The 26,058-nt window shown below is 37.3% G+C and overlaps 2 protein-coding genes across 2 annotated transcripts; both read left to right on the top strand.

Annotated features, from left to right (window-relative positions):
• The first annotated feature begins 4,691 nt into the window (after nucleotides 1–4,691).
• On the top strand, nucleotides 4,692–18,360 carry fam163aa (family with sequence similarity 163 member Aa). Its single transcript, XM_056743983.1, has 4 exons — nucleotides 4,692–5,128; nucleotides 15,687–15,801; nucleotides 15,941–16,055; nucleotides 16,737–18,360. The coding sequence occupies exons 3-4, from the start codon at nucleotides 15,963–15,965 to the stop codon at nucleotides 17,094–17,096; spliced, it is 453 nt and encodes a 150-aa protein (XP_056599961.1). The 5' UTR covers nucleotides 4,692–5,128; nucleotides 15,687–15,801; nucleotides 15,941–15,962; the 3' UTR covers nucleotides 17,097–18,360.
• Nucleotides 18,361–20,936: 2,576 nt separating this feature from the next.
• rabgap1l2 (RAB GTPase activating protein 1-like 2) lies at nucleotides 20,937–26,043 on the top strand. Its single transcript, XM_056743946.1, has 8 exons — nucleotides 20,937–21,093; nucleotides 21,940–22,008; nucleotides 22,268–22,378; nucleotides 22,550–22,654; nucleotides 22,728–22,811; nucleotides 22,898–22,969; nucleotides 23,066–23,254; nucleotides 25,575–26,043. Exons 1-8 carry the CDS (start codon nucleotides 20,983–20,985, stop codon nucleotides 25,791–25,793), a joined length of 960 nt encoding a protein of 319 aa, XP_056599924.1. The 5' UTR covers nucleotides 20,937–20,982; the 3' UTR covers nucleotides 25,794–26,043.
• Nucleotides 26,044–26,058: the final 15 nt, after the last annotated feature.

Genomic DNA, 26,058 nt, shown 5'->3' on the forward strand with positions numbered 1-26,058 from the left:
TACGTTTTCATTTTCATACTTGTGTATTATTGTGTGCGATTCTTTATTGCACGTCAATTCTAAAGGAAAATGTTTTTCGTGTCTTGAATTACAGTGTCACATATTACTCTTGCATATTTAACCTTTTCCTCCAACCACCTTGTTTTAGTTATTGGAGTGTCTGTTAGTCCATATTTGTTTGATTTAATTGGCATCGGGGGAAATTGTTTTATATAAACACTATACATGTGTGACCCTGGACAACAGAACCGATCTTATAGGTCAATTTTTAGAAATTGAGATTTTTACATAATCCAAAAGCAGAATAAATAGGAGTTCTATTGATGTATGAGTTGCTAGAATATGATAATATATGGCTGAGATACAACCGTTTAAAACTCTAAATATTGAGAAAAGTACCTTTAAAGTTGTTAATCAGGGGCACTGTGGCTGCCATCCACTCAAAAAAAATGAAGTTTTTTTATATTTAAGGTAGGACATTTACAAAATATCTTCATAGAACGTCATCTTTACTTAATATCCTAATGATTTTTGGCATAAAAGAAAAATCGATAATTTTGACCCATACAAAGTATTTTTGTCTTTTACTAAAAGTGTCCCGTGCTACTAATGACTTGTGATCCAGGGTCACGTATAGATATGGACAAAGGTATAGGGAAGTCCCCTTCTAATGAACAGGTTTGACTTTAGTCATTTCCGTGAGTACAAATCTTAATGCTATGCTGAAGTATATAATGATATTCTTGGTGAAACTGTGCTTTTGATTTTATAGCAGAGCTGATTTCGTCTAGTGTGGAAGAACACACCGTCATCAGAACAGTAAAACTATTCCAAAAGTGATGCGACAAAGATGGAAATAAAATGATTTAATAGGACAAATGGTAAGATATAGCATTCATATTTTTGGAATATATCGTTCATTAGAACACTGTAAAAAGTGACTTTCTTAATATTTTGACTCGTTTTCCAGTACAAATATCTAAGAATTCTTTAATCAAGATGTATTTTCTTGATGAGCAAATTGACCATTTATGTTTTTAGAGAAACAATATGAAATGTAAGCAAATTTGTACTTAAAAAAGCCCCCCAAAAATGCCAATTACCTTTAATAGTAAGGTTACCTTTTTCTTGGTCACTAAATTCAAGATTATTTTCTAAAAACATGCAAAACAAATCTGCCAATGGGGTTAAGCACAAATTCTCTGCCATTTCATATTTTTTCTCTAAAAACGTGACTGATTTTCTTAGGTCTTTTTGATCATCAAGAAATCTTGATTCAAGAATTTCAATATAATTTTAAAAAATAGTTTTTATTGTGTTAGTTATGGCTGGAATACACAAGTATTTACACTTAAAAAATTTGAACTGATTTTTTTTGAACTAGACATCATACACTTGCAGACTTTCTGAATGTTTCAGATAGAATCACACTAACTGATGAAATCTGCAGACTGGCACAGAATTTCTGCAACAAGTCCAGACTGAGAATCTGGGCAAAATCTGAGCAAAAGTCTTGTAGTGTATTTTAGCCTTTAATTGTATTTTTTTTAAACCAAAGATAAGAGACGTTTCCTAAATTTGCCTAGTAGCATTTTACTTATTGAATTCCCCCAAAAGCAAAGCTTCAGAAGTGACAAAGTCATTAAACATCGACAACTAAAACTGAAAACTGTGATAAAAATCGGGCTTATATCATTCATTCTAGTATTCTAGATCTGAAAACATTGTATCCTTATTGTCCAGTTTATCCAAGAATATTTGTATCAGGAATTTTGGGAGAAATGTCGTCAGTAGCTCACAGAATGAAACCAATATGACCACGAACCTATAGTAAATAAAAAAATTGAAGGGGTAATTTCATGTAAATATCAACCTTAAGATGGAAAATTCAAGGTTTTAACCATACTGACAGGTCAGATGTCAACACTTGATAGTTTAAACACCCATGTGAAAGATTTTTAGCACTTTTTCTTCATAGTCCGGTTAGTGAATTGAACAATCTATATTCTTCATAAATGGGCACATGAAAGTTAAAATAAAGAAATTATTTTATGTTCTACAAGTGCCATCCGTTCTCCATTTGCTGAGCATTATTGCTTCTGGCTTTCACATTTTAATCCACAGAAATCCTTCAAAAAAAACTTTGAGTGAAAACGTCACAACCAACTCTTCTAAGCCACACCGTTTAAAAGAGATGGCCTTCTGAATATTTACACTGTCTGCCTTGTGTCATGGTTCATTCAATCGAGTTTCACAGTCAGCACCATGCTGTGTCAGTTCATCTCACGTCCTGCAGGGTGTCTTCATTGACAAGCTGCTTAAATGTGAGGAGATGTCCCTTCAAGAACATTGTAAAATAATATAAACTGAGAAGATGGTTATTGAGATTAGTTACACTCTCAACTTTACTTAGCAATCTCTGTGGATCATGTTTAATATTCGAACAACATGAGTTATGTGTCTCTGAGGCATAGGAATGAAACACGCATTTCATTTCGACAGGTTAATTGAGTCCGACCTTTCCAAAGTGAGATATCAATAACATGTAATGATAGACTCGGTCCCTCTCTTCCTGTTCTTTCATCCATGGTTGTAATTGTAACTCATAATTTCATTTTGTAGGAATGCCCAATTATGAATAGTAAAAGTCTTATTTTTTTATCATCTGTGATACAAGAAGTGCACCATTAACACAAATTTGGATAATCAACAAATACTTTTTCTCAAATCTCATTAAAGAAAAACCACATCACTATAAAAAAGTCTGTAAAAATGACATCTTGTATAAAAACTCAAATTTTCTGGGAGCTTGCCACAGCTGGGGCGCCAGAAATAAACTTTAAGTAAGCGGTTTATCCCGGAAAAATTACATTCTTGTACATTAGCAGTCTTTTTCTGTATTTTTGTGGTTTTGACGGTATTTCCAAAATTGCATAAAAATCTGTAAAAAAACAGTAAGATTCTGTTTATGTTTTGATATTTCACATGGAAAATGTGATAAAATATTAAATTAAAAATAAGATTAACATTTTTTTTACTGTGCGGTCAATAGGAAAATGATGCGGGCGGCAAAAACAGAATCCAGCTTCTTATGCTTGTTAATATGGCTTTTTAATATGATCGTTCCATCTTTATAATGGCATTCCCATGTCATGTGTATGATGTTTAATTAGGCATATGTCACATAGCAAATGTGGTAGGTAAGCACTAATGCATTTTCACTATTAAGACATTGACACAGATGTGTTCAGCAAGTTTTTAATGTCCTTCATTTAGCTTTGATATAGATTCCTTCTGCTGCTTCTGTTTTAATTTATGGAAGAAAATCCTGCCAGTCTGTACTGTAATGTGCATTTACATGGTCTTGTGCCAATCTCATCATTCTCTCCTGTTTTTTATAGAATCACTTTAGCCTTTTGTTCAGGTTTTATTAAGTCAACACAAGCTGAGTTAAAAGTAACGCAAAATGTGTTGTTCCAGATATAACACAGAGATGTGTTTGGTAAAAGGTAGCATTCACTCAAAAATTCTGTCATCATTCACTCACCTTGAGGTGTTCCAGTTCTGTATAAATGTATTTGTTCTGATGAACACAGAGAAAGATATTTGGAAAAATTCTTGTAACCAAACAGTTCTTGTCCACTGGTCTTGACTACCATAGTAGGAAAAAATTCAATGGTGGTCTAAAGTGCCCCAGAGCTGTTTACCTTCCTAAATTCTTCAAAATATCTAGTTTCATGTTCAACAGTAAAATATAAAAAATACATTCTTCTACTATGGCAGTCAATGGTGCCCCAGAACTGTTTTCCTTCTAGTTTTGTGTTCAACAGAAAAATAAATACAATACATTCTTCTACTATGGTAGTCAATGGTGCCCCAGAACTGTTTTCCTAAATTCTTCAAAATATCTAGTTTTGTGTTCAACAGAAAAATAAATACAATACATTCTTCTACTATGGTAGTCAATGGTGCCCCAGAACCGTTTTCCTAAATTCTTCAAAATATCTAGTTTTGTGTTCAACAGAAAAATAAATACAATACATTCTTCTACTATGGTAGTCAATGGTGCCCCAGAACCGTTTTCCTAAATTCTTCAAAATATCTAGTTTTGTGTTCAACAGAAAAATAAATACAATACATTCTTCTACTATGGTAGTCAATGGTGCCCCAGAACTGTTTTCCTAAATTCTTCAAAATATCTAGTTTTGTGTTCAACAGAAAAATATATTCTATACATTCTTCTACTATGGCAGTCAATGGTGCCCCAGAACTGTTTTCCTAAATTCTTCAAAATATCTAGTTTTGTGTTCAACAGAAAAATATATTCTATACATTCTTCTACTATGGCAGTCAATGGTGCCCCAGAACTGTTTTCCTAAATTCTTCAAAATATCAAATTTAGAGTTCAACAGAAAAATATATTCTATACATTCTTCTACTATGGCAGTCAATGGTGCCCCAGAAATATCAGTTGCTAGCATTCATCCAAATAATTTTCTTTATGTTTCAACACAACAAAGAAATGTATACAGATTGGAAACCACTTGAGGATGAATAATTCATGACAGAATTGTAATTTTTGGGTGGACTTTCCCTTTCAGTGTAATACGAAGACCAGTCGCCTGTGCATTATACTAAATGGTAACCGTAGTAAAACCACGCTGCGTAATTTGCGTAAAGGGGACGCTGTCTCTTCATACGGTCGCTTCTCTGGACGGCGGTCATGCGAAGCGTTGACGTGCATGCTCAGTCATTGAACGCATATAAAGGTGCGGGTTGACCCTCGCGCAACATCCTCGCGCTGGCTGTTGCATCCTCTCGAGGGACCATCGGCTCTCTTTACACGCGCCGCCGTCCATCCGCAATCCCGCTAATGCAACTCTTTCCTCTGCGTGCTTCGACGTGTTACGTTGTGTTCGGCAGCACATAGGCTGAGGGAGACCACAGGACGTGATGATGTGACACATCTTCCTTCACATCAGCTCGCTTTGCAGTGGACGGTGCGTTTTTGCCAACGAAGCAAAGCGTTCCTTCACGTGAACAGATGCGTTAACCGAGGACTGTTAGGTGGGAACGACAGCCTGCATGCGGCTTTCCACATTTTTCAGAGGTGGAACCGGGTTCTGAGGTAATATATATGATTTTCTGTCATGCAGTTGTATTACAATGGTTTGATCTGAACATTTTAGGCTGGTTTAAGTGTAATGAATGAATGAATGAATGAATGAATGAATGCATGCTCTTCATATGCATATCAGTAAAATATATGTTTGTTTTTTTGTCTCTCACGCACACTAAACCGAGCATGCAAGAGCCATGAGATGCACACTACAAAGGGCGCTCACTAGGCAGCGAGCCCTAACACTCATCAGCATACAAGTTGTGCACATACAAGCGAATGACAGCAGGATGTTTGGCTTTTGGGACAGAAGTGGTGTTTTCCACTGGGGAAAGAATGCATGTGATGTCTTTTCTTAGCAGACACGACACATACACAAATTCTGTTTTAGGAGAGACATGATTTCTAGGCCAGTGATGCTGTCTGCCAAGGGGGCCTGGCGTGTTTGGAGCTGGCGTTTGTTGTGCCGCCGAACTCTCCACCAGTGTCCTCGTGGCAGATGTTCTGCTCGAGGGAGAGCTTCTTTAGTCAAGCTATGTTAAACCCAACAGCCCGAAGTTTGTTTCTAAACCCCACTGAGGGTTGTTTTATGGGAAAGATCCCAACGTGGGCTTTCCTGAGAGGTTGTTTTGTCATTGTTGGAAGAATTGCTATTTAAAGATCAAATCTGTATAGTATAATGTAAAGGGAGAATTCTTTCATCTGTTATTCGCCCTCGTGTCATTCCAACCCTGTATGACTTTCTTTGGTTGCCACATTGTCACAACGCCAATATATTTTGAAGAATGTTGGTAAACCAAACGTTGGCGCCCATTGATTTCCATTGGTTGGCACGAAACCACTAAGACATTTCTCAAAATACCTTCTTTAGTCTTGCACGGAATTAAGAAATATATTCAGGTTTAGGCAACGAAAGTGAATAATGATGACAGAATTTTTATTTTGGGTGAACTTTAATACTTGCAAGTAATACTTGCTTAAAGAGAAAACGATATATTACCATTTCTTTAAGTATAAAACAACAAAATATGTCGTAATTGTAGATATAACAAAAAACTATGATTTTCTCCTGCATTTATTTCTTGGAATCCGCGCAACCGTCCCAGATTCGGACACAAATATCTTCTCTCCATACAGAGCCGAGATGAGTGCTTTTTGAAGAGAATGGGGGTAAACTCCTTCGTTCGCTACCTGGCTAAATTGCCTGGTGATGGAAAAATATTGTTACAGGAATGATATTTGAATAATTGAAAAGGTCTGACTTTAAAATTGCAGGATCGCCGTGATTTCAAGCGCAAAGTTAGAGCCCCCCCCTCGCCTAAATGTTCATGCCATTATTCAACAGTGGATATATCAGGGAAAGAGATTCATTCAAAAATCATCAGATCTCCTGTCTCTCCGTTTCACCGGTGCGGAGGAGAGATCCATTTGAATAATGGAGAAAGACGTTCACATCACTATCTCTCTCCCCACAGTGTTGTTATACGTGACATCACAGATCAACTCAACAAGCTGCTTCAGGAGAAACCTCTCTCGACAGTGTCATTGTGCCCGTTTCTTATTGCTGCTGATGCTGAGTGATGTAGCGCAGATCAAAAACGAATTATTATGCGTTTGTGAGTCAACCAAGCGCACGGAATCTGAGTCATCTGCCTAATATTGCTTGAACTGTGCGAAGAGAAGTATAACACACACTGCTGAGTTAGATATTTGCACACTTTATTGTAATGGCATTTGCACTGTGTAAACAGAGAGTCTATTAGTATAGCAGCAGTTCATGAAAGCGTTTCGGGTGGTTGGTGGGTCTTTCTTTGCCCTTTTCAGCAGCAAATTGCCTATTGATATAGTAATGCGACTTAATTTGAACTTTTCTGCCAATGCTGTTTTTCTTAGATTTATATGCAATGTCTTTCTAATGTTATTAGTTGATTTTGCAACAGTAACATCCAATAACATGTATACTGTATATATGAAGAGCTTGGTTCCAAAATTTGATAACCCCGTTTTTAAAAATCATGTTTTTTATCATGCATTCCAATTAATTTCAATCAAACTGCATTTGGTTGTTTTGATTTAGGCCATAATATCTAAAAAATACTCACACAATAAAACACAATAAAAACATCACAAAAAAATTTGGAGCCAAACTCTTCATATGTACACGTATACATTAAAATGTCTAATAGAAGTTACTAATTACGTCATTCCGTCAAGGATTCAGTAACTTGATCCAAGCACCAAAATATAAAAGTAATGTAGTTTGATTATTTTTTGTATTCCTTCAATGTCCTTTATATAAATGTACATTATTATACAGTCAATTAGGAAAATGGAATAAGAACAACTTGCATTTATTAAGGATCTGGTCCAAAATATTCATGCAAAATATAAGAAAATGTCATTTACAGTGAGGGAAATAAGTATTGATCCCCTGCTGATTTTGTAAGTTTGCCTGCTTACAAAGAAATGAAGGGTCTATCATTTTTATGGTGGGTTAATTTTAACTGATAGAGACAAAGTTTTAACTATAAAATGTTATATAAAGGTTTTAAATTGATTTGCATTTCAGTCAGTGAGCAAAACACAACTTTGTTCTTGGTGGAGAAACCCCGGTTGGCAAGCACAGAGGTAAAACATTTCTGATAGTTCGTCACCAGGTTTACACATATCTCAGGATACATTTAATTAAGGTTTCTTTGCTGTCGCTCAGCAAATTGGAGTTTTAGTCTTCTTCAGAGATTATATAGGACTAGGGTCTAGAGACTGTCTAGGACATTTATATGCTTCTCCTTAAACCATGTCTTGGCAATATATTTTGGGTCTTTGTCATTTTTGTAGGCACATCCACGACCCATCTTCAGTGATCTAGTTAAGAGGAGGAGGTTCTCATCCAAGATTTTACGGTACACTGGCCCTTCCCTCAGCCCCTCGATGCGGTGAAGCAGAGAAAAAGCCAGAGAAAATGTCCTAGCCAGTCTCTAGACCCTAGTCCTATATAATCTCTGAAGGAAACTAAAACTCCAATTTGCTGAGCGATGCAAGGAAACCTTGAAGATTGATAGAGGAGTGGACTAACGTGCAAACCTGGTGAACAACTATCAGAAATGTTTTACCTCTGTGCTTGCCAACAATGGTTTCTCCACCAAGTACAAAGTCATGTTTTGCTCGCGGATCAAATACTTATTTAACTGACTGAAATGCATAATAGAAAACGTTATCTCATTTTGAAACCAAACTCTTCATATATTAATCACATTTCTTAAATATACGTAGGTCTATGTTTGTTTATTTATAGACAAATATACGCACCACACACACACATGTATTATATAAACTATAGATGCACCGATACATCGGTCAATAATCGGTATCGGTCGATATATGCACATTTTCAAACTATCAGCTTTCTGCTAATAGTTTAAAAACAGCCGATGACCAGGGCCAACATATCCTGTCAATCAAAAGAGGAGAGGAATATGCGATGAATTGTGCTCTGTATGTGCAGTAGAAAATGTAAAGAAACATCACCAGTTTGATGTTCAATACAAATAGTCATTAGATGAATGAACAACATTCAGAAAGTTACGAAATATTAATTTATTCTTCTGAATTTGCATTGGCATCGGCAGGTATCACTCCAAATAATGCACTGTCGTATTGGTGTAGAAATTAAATATCGATGCATCAGTCATATAAACACATTTGTTTTGGAATCGATTAATCGTGCAGATTTTAGTCAACATTACTCACTGTATGTTTTTTATACTTTTAACCTATAAACATCAAAAACGTTTATGTTTCAAATCCATGGTGGTGGTGACGTTTGACGATTTTGCAATCTCGAGTAATGTTTGCACTCTGTTTGTGGCATAGCAATATCAAAATGAAGCACGAGTCTGTCCAACCGAATGATAAAACCCCGCCCCACGTGTTCGATCACATCACTTTGTGCTTTAAATACCAGCGGTGAATTAAGAGGGGTAGTGGCGATTGCTGAATAAGAACCCAGTCAGCAGCTGCTTCATAGCCTGACATCTGAAGCTGTCTCTTGATTTGTCCTTGGGCCGGGATGTGCATGCTTGCCGTCTATAAATCAGCCAGCTGAGACCCGCCGGCATATAGGCTGAGGCTATAGGACTGAGGCTGCGGCATTCATCGGAGAACATTTTTACTACCCAGAAAAAAAATCTCTCTGCAATGCTGTTTGTTTTTACCGTGTCTGATAATTAGGTTTTTTATAGTGTCGGAAAACAGAAGAAAAAAATAGGAATGAGAGATTTGAAGAAATATTTTTTTTTTGTTAAACCTCGATCGAGCCACAAGAGATGAAAGTTGAATGATTTAATCTTCAGTGATGATGATGGTGGAAGGAGTCGAAGAGAAACTGGGATCTGAGGGAGTTGTGAATCTTGAATATCGCTGGCACAGAGCTGCTACAGCTCACAGTCTCGGTGACTCAGTCCTCTGTTGATATCTCTCAGTAACAGTGTCAGAGCTGAGATGACTGATTCTGGGCATCGGGGAGTATTTAAGACAGTATGTATGAGCACACAGCAGTCAGCTGTTACCTGACACACTTAGCTGTCACTTATACAAAACGGCTTAAAAGACATTGATGTTGGGGCTTGTAAACCACAGACATGCATACTTACTTTTGCATTTGTCACAATATACTAGAGAAGAGGAAGACGTCACCACAGGTCAGGTTGAAAGATTTAATGAACTGTAAAGAACTCAGGAAACCGTCACAAATGAAAATCCACAGGGTCACTCCTTAGTGAAACAGACAGGATAAATCCACATGGAAACAGGTATCAAAGAGAACCCAATAGATAAAATATAGTAGGGTGACCATATGAGCCATTTCTCCATGCCAGGATTCAGATGCGTATTCCAGGAGTCGCATTTGTCGACCGCATACGTCATCGAGGTCTATTATTTCAGGTTTTATTTATAGAGGAAGCCGTTATATTTCAAGGTAAGAATGACTACAATGAACTACGATGATTTTACGTCTTAAGCGATGTTAAAGGTTAATTTTATGATTCTTTTTTATTTACTGAAATGTAAGAACCTCAATGACGTATGCGGTTGACAAATGCGACTCCCTGAAGACGCACTCCAATGGCTCATATGGTCACCCTATAATATAGACCGGTGCAAACTCCGAACAAATGACAATGAGACTCGACCAAACACAAAGGAAACAAATGTGTATATAAATTGTCCAGAGTGATGGGTTACAGGGGTAGGTGCAAAGCTGACGTGAAGTGCAAGGGATGATGGGAAATGAAGTCCAAAGGGTTAATACTCAGGTGAAAGTGATCATGCGTGATGGGGAAGTGGCTTTTGTAAGGGGGGGGCAACTTTACAGCATTTCTGCATTACTTGCCTTTAACGCTTAAAGGGACGGTTCACCTGAAATGAAAATTCTGTCATCATTTACTCACCCTCGAGTTGTTATGAATCTGTCTAAATGTCTTCTGATGAACACAGAGAAAGATATTTGGCAGAATGCTTGTAACCAAACAGTTCTTGGCCACCATTGACTACCATAGTATTAGTTTTATTCATGAACTCTCTGTAAGTCGCTTTGGAAAAAAACGTCTGCTAAATGACTAAATGTGAATTTACTCTTCAAAAGGCATTTTGAAAATGAAGGTTATTTTACTAAACAGGCTTACATAACAGCCAAAAAAGCAGAGTAATAGCAAATTTTAGAAGAATAAGCCAGTTCAAAAGTTTACACACACCCAGGGGCGGTCTGGGAAACAAATTTGGCCCGGATTATTCGGCCCACATCGGACCTCCACCAATTCTGTCGTTTGGGTGTTGACAAGGGTGTGTTTGATGGCATCGGCATACATTTCCGACTTTTAGTCATTTAATACGTCCCCCCGGTAATGGCCGTAGGCCGTCGGTGGGTCGGCCGTTCTGGATTTGACAGAATGTCGTACTGGTCAGTCCGCCCCTGTACACACCTGCTTCTTGTGTGACGTTATCTTTACAATACATGTCAGTTTTTATGTTTTGTGATAGTTGTTGGAGGGTTTCTTCTTTGGTCTGAGCTGTTAAACTGTCTAGTGATCTTAAGAAAAGTCTTTTTCAGCATCTTCTGCGTATTTGACTACTGTTCACCAGTGAATGTATGATATTGAGCTTCAAATCTTTACACCGATGACATTTGACAGACGCATACACAACTATTATAAAACATAGGCTATGAACATTCCCTGAAACTAACTGTATTGTGTGATATCTGTCTCAAGCTTTTCTTGTTTGTGTGATCACTCGGAGGACTCATTAACAGAAGTCTTGCCAACAGCAATTACATGACAGCCTCCGTTCGGGGACATTAATGTGATTCCTTTGCACTACATCCTTCATTAAAGTTAATGATGTTTGCACTGCTCATGTTTGATCTGCTTTGACTTTCACTCTCCTGACTTGTTGCGTCATGCGGAGCCCCGGAGCTACTGGGTCGAGTGCTGCGAGACAGAGAAGAGGTCAGATTGAACCGTCAGATGAAGAGTCTATCAGTGTGCTGGAGGAAAGAAGGGCCGGAAAGACTCTTCCAGAGCACTGAAGTGTTATCATTAGGCTCTTTAAAAAGCAGCCAGGGGGAGGACAGTATGTTCAGGAAGCAAGAATAAAAGTATTTCGGGATGCAAGGAGAGAGAGAGTAAAAGTAGTGATGAATATCAAGCAAGAAAGTAGAAGGATGAAGATTATAAAAACTGTAAAATATGAAAGATCTGATCAGATTTATGATGTCATGTACACAAAGTCAGTTTTCTTTTGTCTTGCTTTGGTGCTTTTTTGCCTTGTCACACACATTTTCCCAGTTGACGTGAGAATGTTGATACGGTATCTGTCGCCTTTGCAACCTGGTGGTCTAGCGAACATCTGAAAAGAACGGAAACGGCTAAAAAACGAAAGGTAGGAGTACGCAGATAAAGGAGAAGATGGGCTGGACAGAGGATAGGGGGTGCTGGGGTATTAAGGGGGAAGTGGGTCATACCATGGCAACGGAGATATTTACGAGCATCTGCCTATCGATCTGCAGACTCGTCTGTGTAATAAAGTGAGCCGGGTGATAAACGACCACGCTGACAAGGCCTGAGCCCGGTCACACCTCTTTTATGCTCCGATCTCAGCCGGCATCTCCTCACAGACACGTATAACCCAAACATATGTAGGAGACAGTTCACTTCTCACATGCATTGTTACACATACACTGTAAAAAAGGACATTCTTACAAACAATTTTGACTTGTTTTTAGAGTAGAACTTCTTAAATCAATATACAATTATTTGACAAGAAAAGTGATCTAAGGATCCGTCCATGGGGTGAGAAAAATTAACTAATTCAACTTACTTACTTAATTCTTGCATTTTTTTTCATAAAACAAGACCGAATATATGATAAAATAATTTTAGATATTTGTACTACAAAGCAAGACAAAGACACTTTTGCGGTGTACACATACGGCCATGGAAAAACAGACCATTCCAAATGTTCATTTCAAATCATTTTTTTAGACGTATTGTGGTCATTCCTGTCCAGTGTCCGTAAAATTTCAACAAAATCAAACCTCAGGAGTGACGTAAAGTCATCCAACAGCAATGTGAAAGACTGACAGCATGACAAGACACGTGTAAACTGCAATAAAAAACTGCTTGTGTTACCAAGACAAGAGCCGAAGAAGAAGCAGCAATAGCAGTAATAGCCGTAAAGTAAATAGTCACATGTTGCAGATTTGAGATGTTTAATACAGAAGCACAAATCATTTGTATAGATAATTCATTCGGAAATGCGTAATGAGTAAACATGACTCCATCGCAGAGTTTCTTTTACCTTAGGGAGGGGTTCCAACAGACCAATCCCAGCGATTGCGGTCCACGTAGAATCCGCATTGCATGTACGTGTTGTTACCTTTTTGGAGAGGTGGCGTCTCGCTACAGCGTAGGGTACGCCACTCTGCGTAAGCTATGCCGTAGGTTACTACGTAGGTCCTACACGTGACTTTAAAACTTTCAGGTAAATATTGCATAATTGGTAAGCACATAGCCTGATCTTCTTTCTCTTGAGCGGGTATCTGATTCAGCCTTCAATATGACTTTTTAGCCTTATTTGAGCCAAAGAAGCAACATTGATGGTACAGTGTTTTTATTTGAAATTTGACAAATAGTGCTAAAATGTACGCTTAGCAAAAGTTGTGGATATTTCAGCCGTTCCGTGTGTAGGTACAAAGGAGCTGTGCTATAAAATAGCTTGGGGGTTTGCCAAGAAGGACGCCGTGTGAACCAACGTTCCTAAAAATAATTTTGGTGTGGTGTGCAGAAATCACGTCATGAGGTTTGTAGGGCTGTATCATCACACATAAGAAAAGTGCTCAGTGTACTTCCAGTGACCTTATTGTCCAACTCATCAGCTGTGTCTAATTGTCCAAACATGTCTAATCAGCGGTGTATTTCTGTCAGTGCTGTGATGATGGAGTGGTTTGACCTCCAGCAGACCACCACATATACAGCAGATCCCAGTACTGAGTTTAAGCGCTGGCAGGGAGTGAAGAGGACAGGCTCAGAGCTTGGACACATTCCACAGAGAATAGATGGCACATTGCTTTTAACAGCATTAGCATTCCAACGTTCCTGTTTATAATTTAGTGCTTTCACTCAGAAACAGGAAGAGGACGTGTGGGAGAAAAACCCAGATGGCTGAAATACAGTGTGCTGGGACACTTTGATGTTAATAAAGGGACAATTTTTTTTTCGGGATGCTAAGGAGCAATACTATGTTTCCGTTTATTGTATGTTTGTCATCATTTTTGTTTTGTACTTTTAAAGGTGCAGATGTAAAGGTGTTTCCCTATCCCAATTACACATTTGTTAGTGACAACATTAAATAAAATGTCTAAGATTTGCTTTTTAAATAATGAATGTACATATTTGTAGTTATGTAGTGTGTGGGGGCTACTTTAGCCCTTGAACAAGATATATAACCCAAAAACCCATACTTTAACAAAACATTACTTCATTACTTCTCATCAAAATGATTCAATTTACAGCAAATTAAATAGTAAAAAGTAAATAATCAAATGAAAATAACTTGTAATGCCAGTATAACGGTCTCCCTTACAATTTATTTATTTGCTTTGTCAGGACAGGATCGGGACAGCCCTGTGTTTTGTTTGTTTCTGTAGGCCATGTGTTCTCCCTGTCTCGTCATGACCCCGCCCCCTTGTTTCCTGTGTAGAGTGCCTCAGAGATGACACATTTTTGTTTGCAAACCCCAGAAGCGAGTCAGCATTGCCCCAAAGTCTATTGGCCCTATCTTAACGATTAAAGCGCATGGTCTAAAGCGCACGGCGCCGGTGCACTCATGACGTGTCCTAATCCACTTTTGCTAGTTTAACATTTTCTAGTAAACACTCTTTAAATAACAGAAAAAAATATTGTGCCATTGACTTACAACTTTAGACCAGGTTTTAGTTGGGTTTATGGTGCAGTCTATTTTCAGTTTCTCAAAATAAAAATACGCCAATGCTGGCCGATTCTATTTAGGCTTCAAAAAGAGCAAATATTGTGTTCATCTGTAAAGATTATCTTGATAGACAAAACGTGTTAACATCATGCACATTTGTGTATCACAGAGCTTATTTTAGTTTTTGCGGTCTTCCAAAAGTCTATTGGAAAGATACATACAGTCGAGGGAACCAGTGCGACACTTACTTACATCCGGGTTGGCCCTTCAAAAATAAGTCATCTCTGAGGCACTACATTAGTAATCCCTTTATTCTGTCCTGTACCTGCCCCTAGTTTGCTCCCTTATTTATTGCCCTGGTGTTTACCATTTTGGGCTGATTTATTCTTGGATGCTGCCTTGTGTTTGCAGTCTTGTATACTATTTGCGCTGCTATCTTTCCTTGTCCTGCAAGAACCAAGTTTTGAGTTTGTCTAGTAGTCTAGTTTCCCTGTTTTTGCCCCTTGTGGGTGTTTTCTCTTATTAATAAAGTACTTCTTTCGAACATGCGGTCTGCAGCTGGGTTCTGTCTCACAAAACCTGACAGTCAATTTGGTTCTATTTTTAAAAAATGTGTTTCTCTGTCCTTACATGTTTGGTGTTAGCTCTATAGCTATGAAATCTAAAAGAAAGCATTACAGGTAAAGAGGTATCACGATGTTCTATATTAAGTGTACTTTTAAGATACCACACAAGTTGTATTTTAAGTGGAGAAGCTAAACTGAAGCAAGCATACTGACAGTACTGGGATGCTGTAGAAGTATTTACATGTAGGCGTATACATATACTTACAGTGGATTCAATCAAGATATGTTTTTATTTCTCGCTGTGTTCTCTGCTGATCGATTGCATGACATTTTCTCTGTTAACACCAATAGAGATGAACACAGAATGAATCTTTAGCTTATATTATACTGCCTCCATGTGGATGAAATTGCTATTCAGCTATTGAGTTTGTCGTTTTATTGCTCAAACCAAAGCTTTTTCGAAATCCATTTTGCCGGTGCTCACATTACAGGTTTACTGTTGACTTGTTTTGCAGTATCCAGAAACTGTTGTAGAGTACAGCCGAGTGCTTTCAACCCATGATCTGCACATCAGAAGAAGCAGCAGTCCAAGCTCTCTGTGGTCTCGTCTCTCCTCTGCTCTCTTCTAATGTAAGCGTTATGCACATTGTCATTCACGTTGCCTTGTTAATGGACAGTATCTGTTTGATTTTACATATGGAAATGGAGTTTCACCAACAATTCTCTCTCTCTCTCTCTCTCTCTCTCTCTGTCTCCATCTGCCTTTAAGGGTTTGATGGAGATCTGGTCGGATGACAGCTGGAACTGTTGTCATAACCGGAGGAATTCTTGCAACAGTGATACTTCTTTCTATCATTGCAGTGCTTTGTTACTGTAGACTCCAGGTGAATATTGCATGTTAAGTGCATTGTGGGGTCCTGTAAGAGTCCGTCTGTTTGGCCTTTTACTGTATAGACCTGTCGAAGACTGAATTGTTCATTGTACAATAGGCCTGTCACGGTTATCAAATAATTGTCTGATCACAATGATTTGATCTAACCGCATTTATTGCGCACATGCAGGATCTGTAGTATAACAAACACCTTTGCTGTCACTTTTAATATGTCTCTATATTTCCATGTATTTTTATATACATTATATACTATAGATATGTTCACACAAATGCATGTTAAAAATAAAAATCATGGATACAAAATAAACAACAGAATCTCTTTTACATCTATATAAACATTCAACTAAAAGTTAAAGTCTCTGTAAAAATAAGAGAATCTTGTCGTATCAGTTTATCTAGTCTATTGATAAATTATATAAATGCTCATATGCACTCGACACATATGAGCATTCAAGTTTGTGATAAATATTAAAATAAGAATCAAAACAAAGCTTTTAAATGTTTTACTAAATATCCAAATTGAAATGACACATAATGTAATTCCCAAATCTGAATTAAAAATAAAACAACATCTAAGAATCACACAACTGTTAAAAGAATGTAAAGAAAATGTGTTCGAATGATTCATGCTTTATTTTAATTCTAAATACTTTCAATCTTTTCTTCACGTCAGTATTATTGCTGTAAGAGGAATGATTCTGAAGGGGAGGCGGGTTCGGTCGGAGATCCTCAGCCACAGTTTGCCTGCAACGCATGCAGCGCACCCGGGGTGGACGGGGTGGCCGTCACGCCTCTTTCCCTGCCCTACGACCCCACTAAATCGCACAACTACTGCCCCACCTGTTCGCCCTACTACCCCCGGGGCATGGATGAGATGCGTAACGGCGGCGAACGCTTATCCTACATGCCCGCTCATTACGAGAATCACGGCGCCACCGCCCTCGGTCTGGCCGCCATGTACGGTCCCGTGCTGAGCCAATGCATTACGCCGGACTTTTACACCAACACACGAGCCATCAGCACTGACGTCTGACCCTCACAGACATGGAAGTGGACCGAGGGACAGGTATCACACCATGGATCAGGTATCAACCGACCATCTGAGCACCCGGGGCCGCATCATCTCCATGGAGCCGAACGGGTAAAAGACCTAAGGGATGGCATTTTAGTCTTACACACAGTTCTGATCTACATGTATGAGGTCAACTCCTGTCGTCCATTCCATTCATTAGTTTAAGTGATGTGTCGTCTCCTGCACACATTGAGGGCTATTTGTTGTATGAGGGCTAAGTGTTTGGAGTTTTTCATTTTTATCTTAAGGGTTGAACGCAAGAGCTTTTCAGATGAAATCGAACAAATTGAATGAAGTCCGTCGCTGTCATCAATAATGGCAAAGAAGGCAAGTATTCCACTGAACCGGTTGACTTTAAAGATGTATTTAACAGTGTTTTGATCTGAATATCCTCTATTACAGTATATGATTAACCCTTAACACTTGATTCTTATTTGTCCTTTAAGTGCTGAATATTATCGTAGTCTTTCACTGTTCACAAGAAGTTGAAGTATTATGTTGTTGAGGGGTTACCCCATGCTGACATACGTATTAGGATCTTTCAATTCTATTTGAGATATACATTGAAGTGCTGTTACTGACATCACAAGTATCATAGGATATAATTTACAGTGCAATCGGCTTTATAACTTTTTCAAAGAACTTCTTTCAGTCAATGACAGGAAGATGATGATCACACTGAAAACAAAATGTAATTCCTGTCCGTCCATGTATATGTAATATTACGGCATAATTATAAAACTTATTTAACTTATTTGTATTTGTGCTCGCAGATGTGTTTATGCAATCTGTTTTGTTTTAATAATCACAGTTTTATGAATTGTGACGTCTATATCCACACTGTTTGAAGAAGCACTCTTTGTTAGTTTTAAATCACTGGCACTTCTGTTTTACATGTGAATACATTTTTGCAAACGTGAGGAACTGTACGAGTCTGTGGTTTAAGACATTGAGAAATAAACATTAGTCCACGTATTTCACAGAATGGCTTGGAATAAAACTGAAGCATTTCTAAATGCCTGTAGACTTTTATATAATCGGTCAATTGTGATCAGAATAATAAGCCATTTCACCTCTATACAAATACATGTATATAAAGATTATTTCAATGATTGACACGTTTCCTGTCACCCTTATTTTTGAGTCTTTCCCTTTACAATAATATTGCATTTGTTTACATTCATAAATGTGTTGACTAGCATGAAGCATTTATTAATACTTGTTAATGCCGACCCTTTTGATAAAAACAGCATGTGCTGGGTAAGGTATGTTTTGATGCTGGTTTGTGCTGGTTTAAACTGGTCATGTGCTGGTTTAAGATGGTCATGTTCTGGTTCCTCACTAGTTTAAACCAGCACAAACCAGCATTGAAACATACTGCTTTTTTCAAAAGTAATGCAATTGTTCATGTTAGTTTACTGAGCATTACGTTAACATTTACAACCAATGATTTTAAGATGCATTAGATTATTATATGCGGAAATAAACTAAGATATAAATGCTGTAAACAATTTTGTTTCTTGTTATATCATGTTAGCTACTTAGCATTATCATTAACTATAAAACTGGCAAATACAGCACATCCTTATGTCATTTGTCTATACTTCTGTGTTGTGGATAATTATGCTATTCTCCCTTATTAATATCATAATCCTTTTGCACAAGCACGATGATAATATTTCAGCCAAACTGTTTAAATAAACTATTTGAGCACAGTGTAAAAGCATGTGTATCATTTTAAAACTAATATCACTCAGATTCACTGACTCGACTGTCAGCTTTTTGCTTCAAAATAAATATTGCTATTATTAATTCAAATAATTTTATTATTGTCAACATCTTAGATTTTCTTGATGTAACCTTTAGCTTTGCTTGGTATATTGAAATGATTGACACGTTTTAGAATCTAGATTGTTGTGCTGAAATGAATATTTGCATGACTGTGAGAAAGGGTGTGTCAAGAAAGTTTGTTATGGCTGACACTGCGCGGTCTCTGCGTAATGACTTCAACTGCTTGAAAGACTTGTTTGAGTTCTTGTTAAGTGATTTGCACATCTCATTGCAGGTTAGAAATACCGTACATGCGAAGAATGTCACTCTGCAGCATATGAAGCTTTTCAATGACGAATATAGGCAGCAATGTTTTTTACCTGCATAAAACCAGACGTCAATACTTGAGTTAAAATCAAGCAATCTCACTACATCTATAACTTATTACTGATACCTATATATCTAATTTTACTATAAAATAAAAAAATAAATCTGTATAATCAGTTATTTGAATAATTTATGACAATACATTTGAAATAAACTGATGGCCTGTTATGCATCTCTTTATTGTCTTTGTAGATATTCATGCAATCCCTGTTTCAAGTTTCTCTACACTGAGAAACATGATTATTTGCATTAGTAGTTAATATACTTAATACTTAATATAATTATGTTCCTGTTTTTGACAAAATAATGGAGTAAAAAACTTAAAAATCTTTGGAATAAAATCTACTCATTTTGGTTGTTAAGATTGAAATTATTTTGTTTGAGTCCTTTTATTGAAGTAAATCCAACTCAAATTTCATTTTAAACTTTACTTTAAGTAACATTCACTTGATATTTTAACAAAAACTAAATGTATTTAATAAGTAGAATTTACATTTGTAAGTTTTACCTGAATTATAGCAGTTAAGTTTACTGAAAATATTTTGTGCAAATTCTACAAGTTATTTTTTTCGGTGTAGATTGATTGATTTTCCTAATCATCAACAACCCTTCTTCATATAATATCACATTAACAACGCTCAGTTCTAACCGTGTAGATACAGATAACTGACAGGTCACTGTCTGCAGATGCTAAACATATAAAAAATCATGTGCAATGTGCATTTCTTGCGTCCACATTTTTTTAAAGATTTCGGTCATTGTTTCGCTTTTTGTTGCATTTTGGTGCCCGGGTTTGACTCAGGTGTCCAGTCATATACTAAAGGGACACACTTAACACATGGAAGTGATAAGCCGCTCTCACCTTGGAATTGTATGTTTGTTTGTTTCGCAGATTCTTGATGAAACTCTGGCCCTTCCTCCAAACGGTAACCTTTGAACACGGTGACACTTTGCTGTCTTTATTATACTTTTCTCCTCCCTTCATTCAATTACTAATAACATTCTCCCCCGCCCTGCTTCACCACCTCCTCTCGCTCTCTCTCTCTTTTATATTTCACCTTCTTAACTCGGCTTTGTTCAGCCTGATGACCAAAACAGACATACTATATTTCAGAAATTAGTTTGAAATAGTTTGTGCTATGGATTGTAACAGTTTCACCCAAAATGTTTAATTCTTGTTTAGTTTACTCGGCATCATGTATTTCTGATGATAAATTTTGTGTGCAATCTCTGTCAAGCTGTGAGCAGCGATACGGCTGCAGATATAAGCAGCTTAAGGCATGGAGGAATGTTCCGGCACCTGCTTTTCTCATGGCAAACCGCAGTGCTTTTTTGTGTGCGCTGACCTAAAGGATTATACGTAACAAGAATTTTAATTTCACAGTCTTTTAGCACAAAGCTCCAACTGATAATGGTTTTCTTAGTGGAATTTTCTTGCTTGATAGACATCACCGTTGGGTCATTGCTTGGTTCTTGCTTATTGGACAGTTTTCTTTTTGTTTTGGTATGTAAAGAAGCCAGGACAAAGGTGCAATACTCCTATAACTCCTCCCATAGTCTTATGGTTGGGCAGGGCTTGAATGGAGACCGAGATATAGGCCGTTGCCTGTCAAACCTGTTATCAGTTCTCCAGACAGGATCGGTTGTGTCCTTCGTATAGAAATCACCTCTGTTCTAGTCACCAGCCAAAATGATGGAAGAAGTGTCTATTGCGGTTGCCTACGATGCTTATATTATTGACCAAATGTCAGAGGAGGAAATCTTGGCTAGTCTGGTGGCGGAGTCCTTACCCAAACAACTGGTAAGTTTAGTGAACTTTGAACTTATTTTTATTATATGTTGAAGCTGCCATGCTGGATTGTACAAAGCTTGTTTTTAGCTTTGTCATTTATTGTTTATGTATACTATGATTATTGTGGTCAAAATAATTAACAAAAACGGTATTATTGCAATATAGTTTTTTAAATAAATAAATAATGCTTTTAAGTCTTATTCATCTTGCTTTTGATTATTTTTGTTTATACAGTATATGATGAGTATATTTGCAAGAACAGATAACTTTGTTTGTTAAAATGTTCAAAAATCGTGTTTTTATTGTGTTTTATTTAGTTGGTTAAATGTTTATTTTTTTAGCTATGACAACAACCTAACCTAACTGCAGTTCGGTTGATATTAATTGAATTTTTGAAGATAAAAAAAGGGGTTAACTGTTTTTACACTGTAAAAACTACTTTAAAACTTAAGTTAAACAGCTTCATAATTTTTTTTCATTTTAAATTTTTAAGGTTTAATCAAATTACTTATAATTTAATTTGTATTGTAAACTAACGGTACTGTTGACAAAATGTTTATATGCTCTCCTACTTGTAAGTCACTATGAAATAAAAGCGTCGCCAAATATTAAGCTGACTTAAAAAATCAAGTTGTATTTCACGACTCGATTAATGTTCACTATAATCAAGTTCAATGGACTTAAAACGCTAATTTGATCTAACTTCAATAGGTATCTTTGCAGTTTTGTTGACTGTCTCAGTAATATTGTTAATATCAAATTCTGCAGCTATAAATAATATATCACATGTGACAGTAGCCTACAATCTTTACATACAATTTTTTAAAGATTTTAATCTGGGCCTCTTTTCTCTAGGCACCATATTTAAAGCCAAAGCTGGGATATAACCAAGATCAAACAGAAGATCCACTTGACAAATACCAAGTAAGAAAAATCACATGTCTTTCTTCATTACAGACATATACGTATGTCATAGATACAGTTGTTGCTCTGTCTAGTCAATATTTAACGGCATTAAAACTGGCACAAAGAAGCTCCGTAAGCATTGAATACTACACACCTATCTGTCAGTTTAACTCGTAGCTGGTTCAGGTGTGTTTAATTAGGTTTGGATTAATACTCCACAGGTCTCCAGGATTGTATTGTCTCATATTTCTGGCATAACAAGCATGTTTTTTTCCAGAGAGAAAACCGTAAGCTTCATGAGGCCAGTTTACGTCTGGAGCAGGAGAACGATGACCTTGCACAAAAACTGGTCACCAGCAAGATTGCGCTGAGAACCGCGTTAGACCAGGTCTGACAAATAAAGCAGGTCTAGTTGAGTTATTGCAACCAGCTTGTAAGATGTAACATTTTAACCCCCTGTGTTGCCATAATTCACTGACCAATCATTAGTAAATAACTGTATTTCTTACATTATGTTACTCATCATCCTTTAATTCAGTAGCTGTGCTGTTTTCTTTAGACGGAGGACCAGGTGGATGAATTGACCAAAGAGCTGCTTCAAACCAAACAACTTCTGAAAATGACGGAGGAAGAGAAACGGGAGAAGGAAGAGGAAGCCTCACAGGTGCGTTGAAACATCCCTCATGTACACAATAAACAACGACGAGCTTTGTCTAAAGTACTGATGTGTTCGACAGCTGAAGGAGATGTTTAGGAAAGAGTTGGAAAAAGCAGAATCAGGATTAAAGAGATCAAACAACATAATCAATGACTACAAACAGGTAAACATTTCTCCTAACATATTAAGTACTGTATAAATGTACATATTGTATGTATGCAAATGCATTTATTTTCATGCATTCTTTAGATATGCGCTCAGTTGAATGATAAACTTGAAAAGCTGAAAAGTCAAAGAGATGAAGAACTCGCTGTTATCAAGGTAAGAAACACATTTACAGGTGAAAGTTGTTCTTCTGTTGCATGTTTCTCATTGAACAGCTCTGTTCTTACATACGCACTTACTTTATGATTTCAGAGCGCGATGCAGGAGTGTCCACAGTGCAGTCACATCTTCAGCAGGGATGGATCCATTCAGTTGTTTGTCAAGAGTGAGGAGAGCTCAGCTCAGAATGAGGTCCAGGCTTCTCTCAGACAGCAGGTTCAGTTGGAGAGAGAGTTAGCGCAGACCAAACTACAGACGGTCCAGTCTGAATGCAAGATCCAGGTAAGCAAAGACAACACACCTGACGAGACTTTTGATGGTCAAACAAGGGTCTTCAACCTTTTGCAGGGTTTTATCAAATGTAATGTTGTATTTGAGCCTGAATTAAAAATAAACAGCACATGCACTTTTAGTATGTATACCTGCACATTCAAATTATTTACTGATGTCACGGTGCGGGTAAGGTGTGGGAAGCAAAAAGTATTATAGAAGCATATAGGTTGCATGTTTCAATTTTAATGTGATGTGAAATATTGTAATGCAGCATGTAAAATGGCAGTGTTCTGTATTTCTGTTAAATCTACATTTTTCATTTATCATACAGTGCAAAATTAAATTCAATAATATAATTTACTTTTGCCAGACCTACACTAGTTTTATTTAAAAAATTGAATGGGGTGATATGACACGGCTGAAACAAATATTATCGTTTGTTTTAGATGTAATGCGATGTGTATACACGATTTAAGTTTCAAAACGCTGTATTTTCCAGATACTGTGCATGTTTGTATCTTCTCTTTGCTCCGCCTCTCTGAAACGTGCGGATTTTGTACAAACCTCATCGCTCTGCAAAGCGAGGTGTGCTATGATTGGCCAGTTAACCAGTGCGTAGTGATTGGTCGAAAACTGCAAGCGAGTGACGGAAATCTAACGTCTCTTACCATATTTGGAACATCAGGTTCCTCTTCAATTGTTCTGACCGGTACACCACCTTACTTGCGCAAACATTTGGGCGGTCTTAGTCAACTCATACCACTAATGTAGATTTTTGGGGGTGTGGTTACACGAAGCATTTCAGGGCGAACCATTGCGAGAGAGTTCTGGCAACAGAAGTCCAAAATGATTTCTCTTTAAATGCTTTATTTCTTTAATCTTTTATTCATTAAATGTCTTTTGTCTTTAAATGGGTTATAAGTTTACATCAGTTGGTCTGTTTAGTCGCAGCCATCTTCCAGTGGAGTCTACTCTCTCTACGACTCTCTCTTTTAATGGCTCTGGTTTCAGGCAGGTCTGGGTGAGCATTCGCCTTAAGATGGAATAAATGTTTTGTTCTGACACTTTAATTTTTTCTATTTGACGTGTCTTATACATGCGATGGCAACTTAAAACGCACCAAAGACACAGAAAAATATGCAGTTGCACCACAAGACCCCTTTAATTTAACTTTCATAAGTTAGTTGCCAGCCACTGCCAGAATTTTACACTAACATGTTAATGCTCCAAGTACATTTTCTCTATGGACAAACAATATATTATTTTGATTTTCGATAAAAGCATCTGCTAAATGACAAAATGTAAACCAGGAGAAGAACAGAGTCTCTGCTTTTAAATAACAACAACAAGAAAAAAGTGTTCATGTATCTTAATTTGTTCCTTTTTATCACCTCTTAAATGTGGGTAAGTTTCTTCCAAAACGCAACATTTTGATTAAACAGCTATAATAATACACATTCTTTGTCAAAGATTTTGCCCATTTCAGATTCAGCACCATTAGAAAGAGATAAAATATGAAGAGATCTTACAGAAGATGTGTAACAGCGCCACCTGTTGTACAACAGTGAAAACTGCCGAATTTGGCAGGAAAAGAGTTTCAAGTAAACTTTAAAAGGCCTTTACACTAACAAGGAGGATTTGAGAATGCTTTCTGAGCAGGCCACGCCTCCAGCCTGTCAATCACCCTGTCAAGGTGGAGCCAGCAACTCTGTGTTGACTTTAATGCGTTATCTCCATAAACCAAAGTAGGACCTTAAAAATCACAAAATATTTCTGGCTTTTGTTGAAACAAGTAACTTTGCATTAGAACCTATATGACATATCGCTTTATGCTCCCTGAACTCTCTGTAAGTCGCTCTGGATAAAAGCGTCTGCTAAATGACTACATGTAAAAGTGACCTACTCTTTAAAGTGCATTTTGAAAATGAAGGTTATTTTACACAGCATGATTATTCAATTTGAGTTTTCATGTTGTACAGTTGCACATATGGGAAGAAAAACATGATTTAAATATACAAAAATACCTACTTTGCCATTTTACATGTTACACTACTTTATATACTGACGTTTTCAACACATGTTTCCATATTTTTTTACTTTATTGTAAAAGTCCAAATTCTCTTCTGACTTGACTCTTGATATTTCAATAGAATCAAAGTTTTGTAAACAAAGTCTGTTAAAAGAGACTCTGACCTAATATTGTTTATTGCATATGATACTTTTTATTCCACCTCAATAGCACGTAGAGTAGTGTATACGCAATAAGAATTGTGTCTAACTTGTTTGTGCATCACTTTTTCCCCTGTCTTCTGAATCTTGATGACTCAAGGAGCTCGAGCACCAGAATACGCTTCTGGTAAATGAACTTCAGGCTGCTAAGAACACGTGGCTCAAGAAGACGCTGGGCTCCATCAGGACCGTCACCAGCAGCCATCAGAGCTCCCCTCAAACAGATCTGGCCTGGTGCTACACACACAACCCTCACTCCAGCTGGGTCACCAGAAGACTCTCATGGGCCTATCCAGATGGAAGAGCTGCCAAAGTATGAACAAGGAAACACGTATCCAGGAGAAGAAACTATTTCATGAGCCTCGTGAATGATGAAAAGGCTTTTCACCCAGCTGGGAGAACAAACCCATACGGATTAAAACAGTGAGAACGTTTCTCATCAGAGGATGAGTGCATGACTGCAAGAACCAATATATGCCCCTCTATGGTTAATTGGGCAGATTTGGAAGTGCATATGAGTTCCTTTGGGCGATAAACCTGCGACCTTAGTATTGTCAACACCATCACTAGAAGAGCTACAGTGA

Source organism: Triplophysa dalaica, chromosome 3 (assembly GCF_015846415.1).
Source record: "Triplophysa dalaica isolate WHDGS20190420 chromosome 3, ASM1584641v1, whole genome shotgun sequence".
NCBI classification, from domain to species: Eukaryota; Metazoa; Chordata; class Actinopteri; order Cypriniformes; family Nemacheilidae; genus Triplophysa; species Triplophysa dalaica.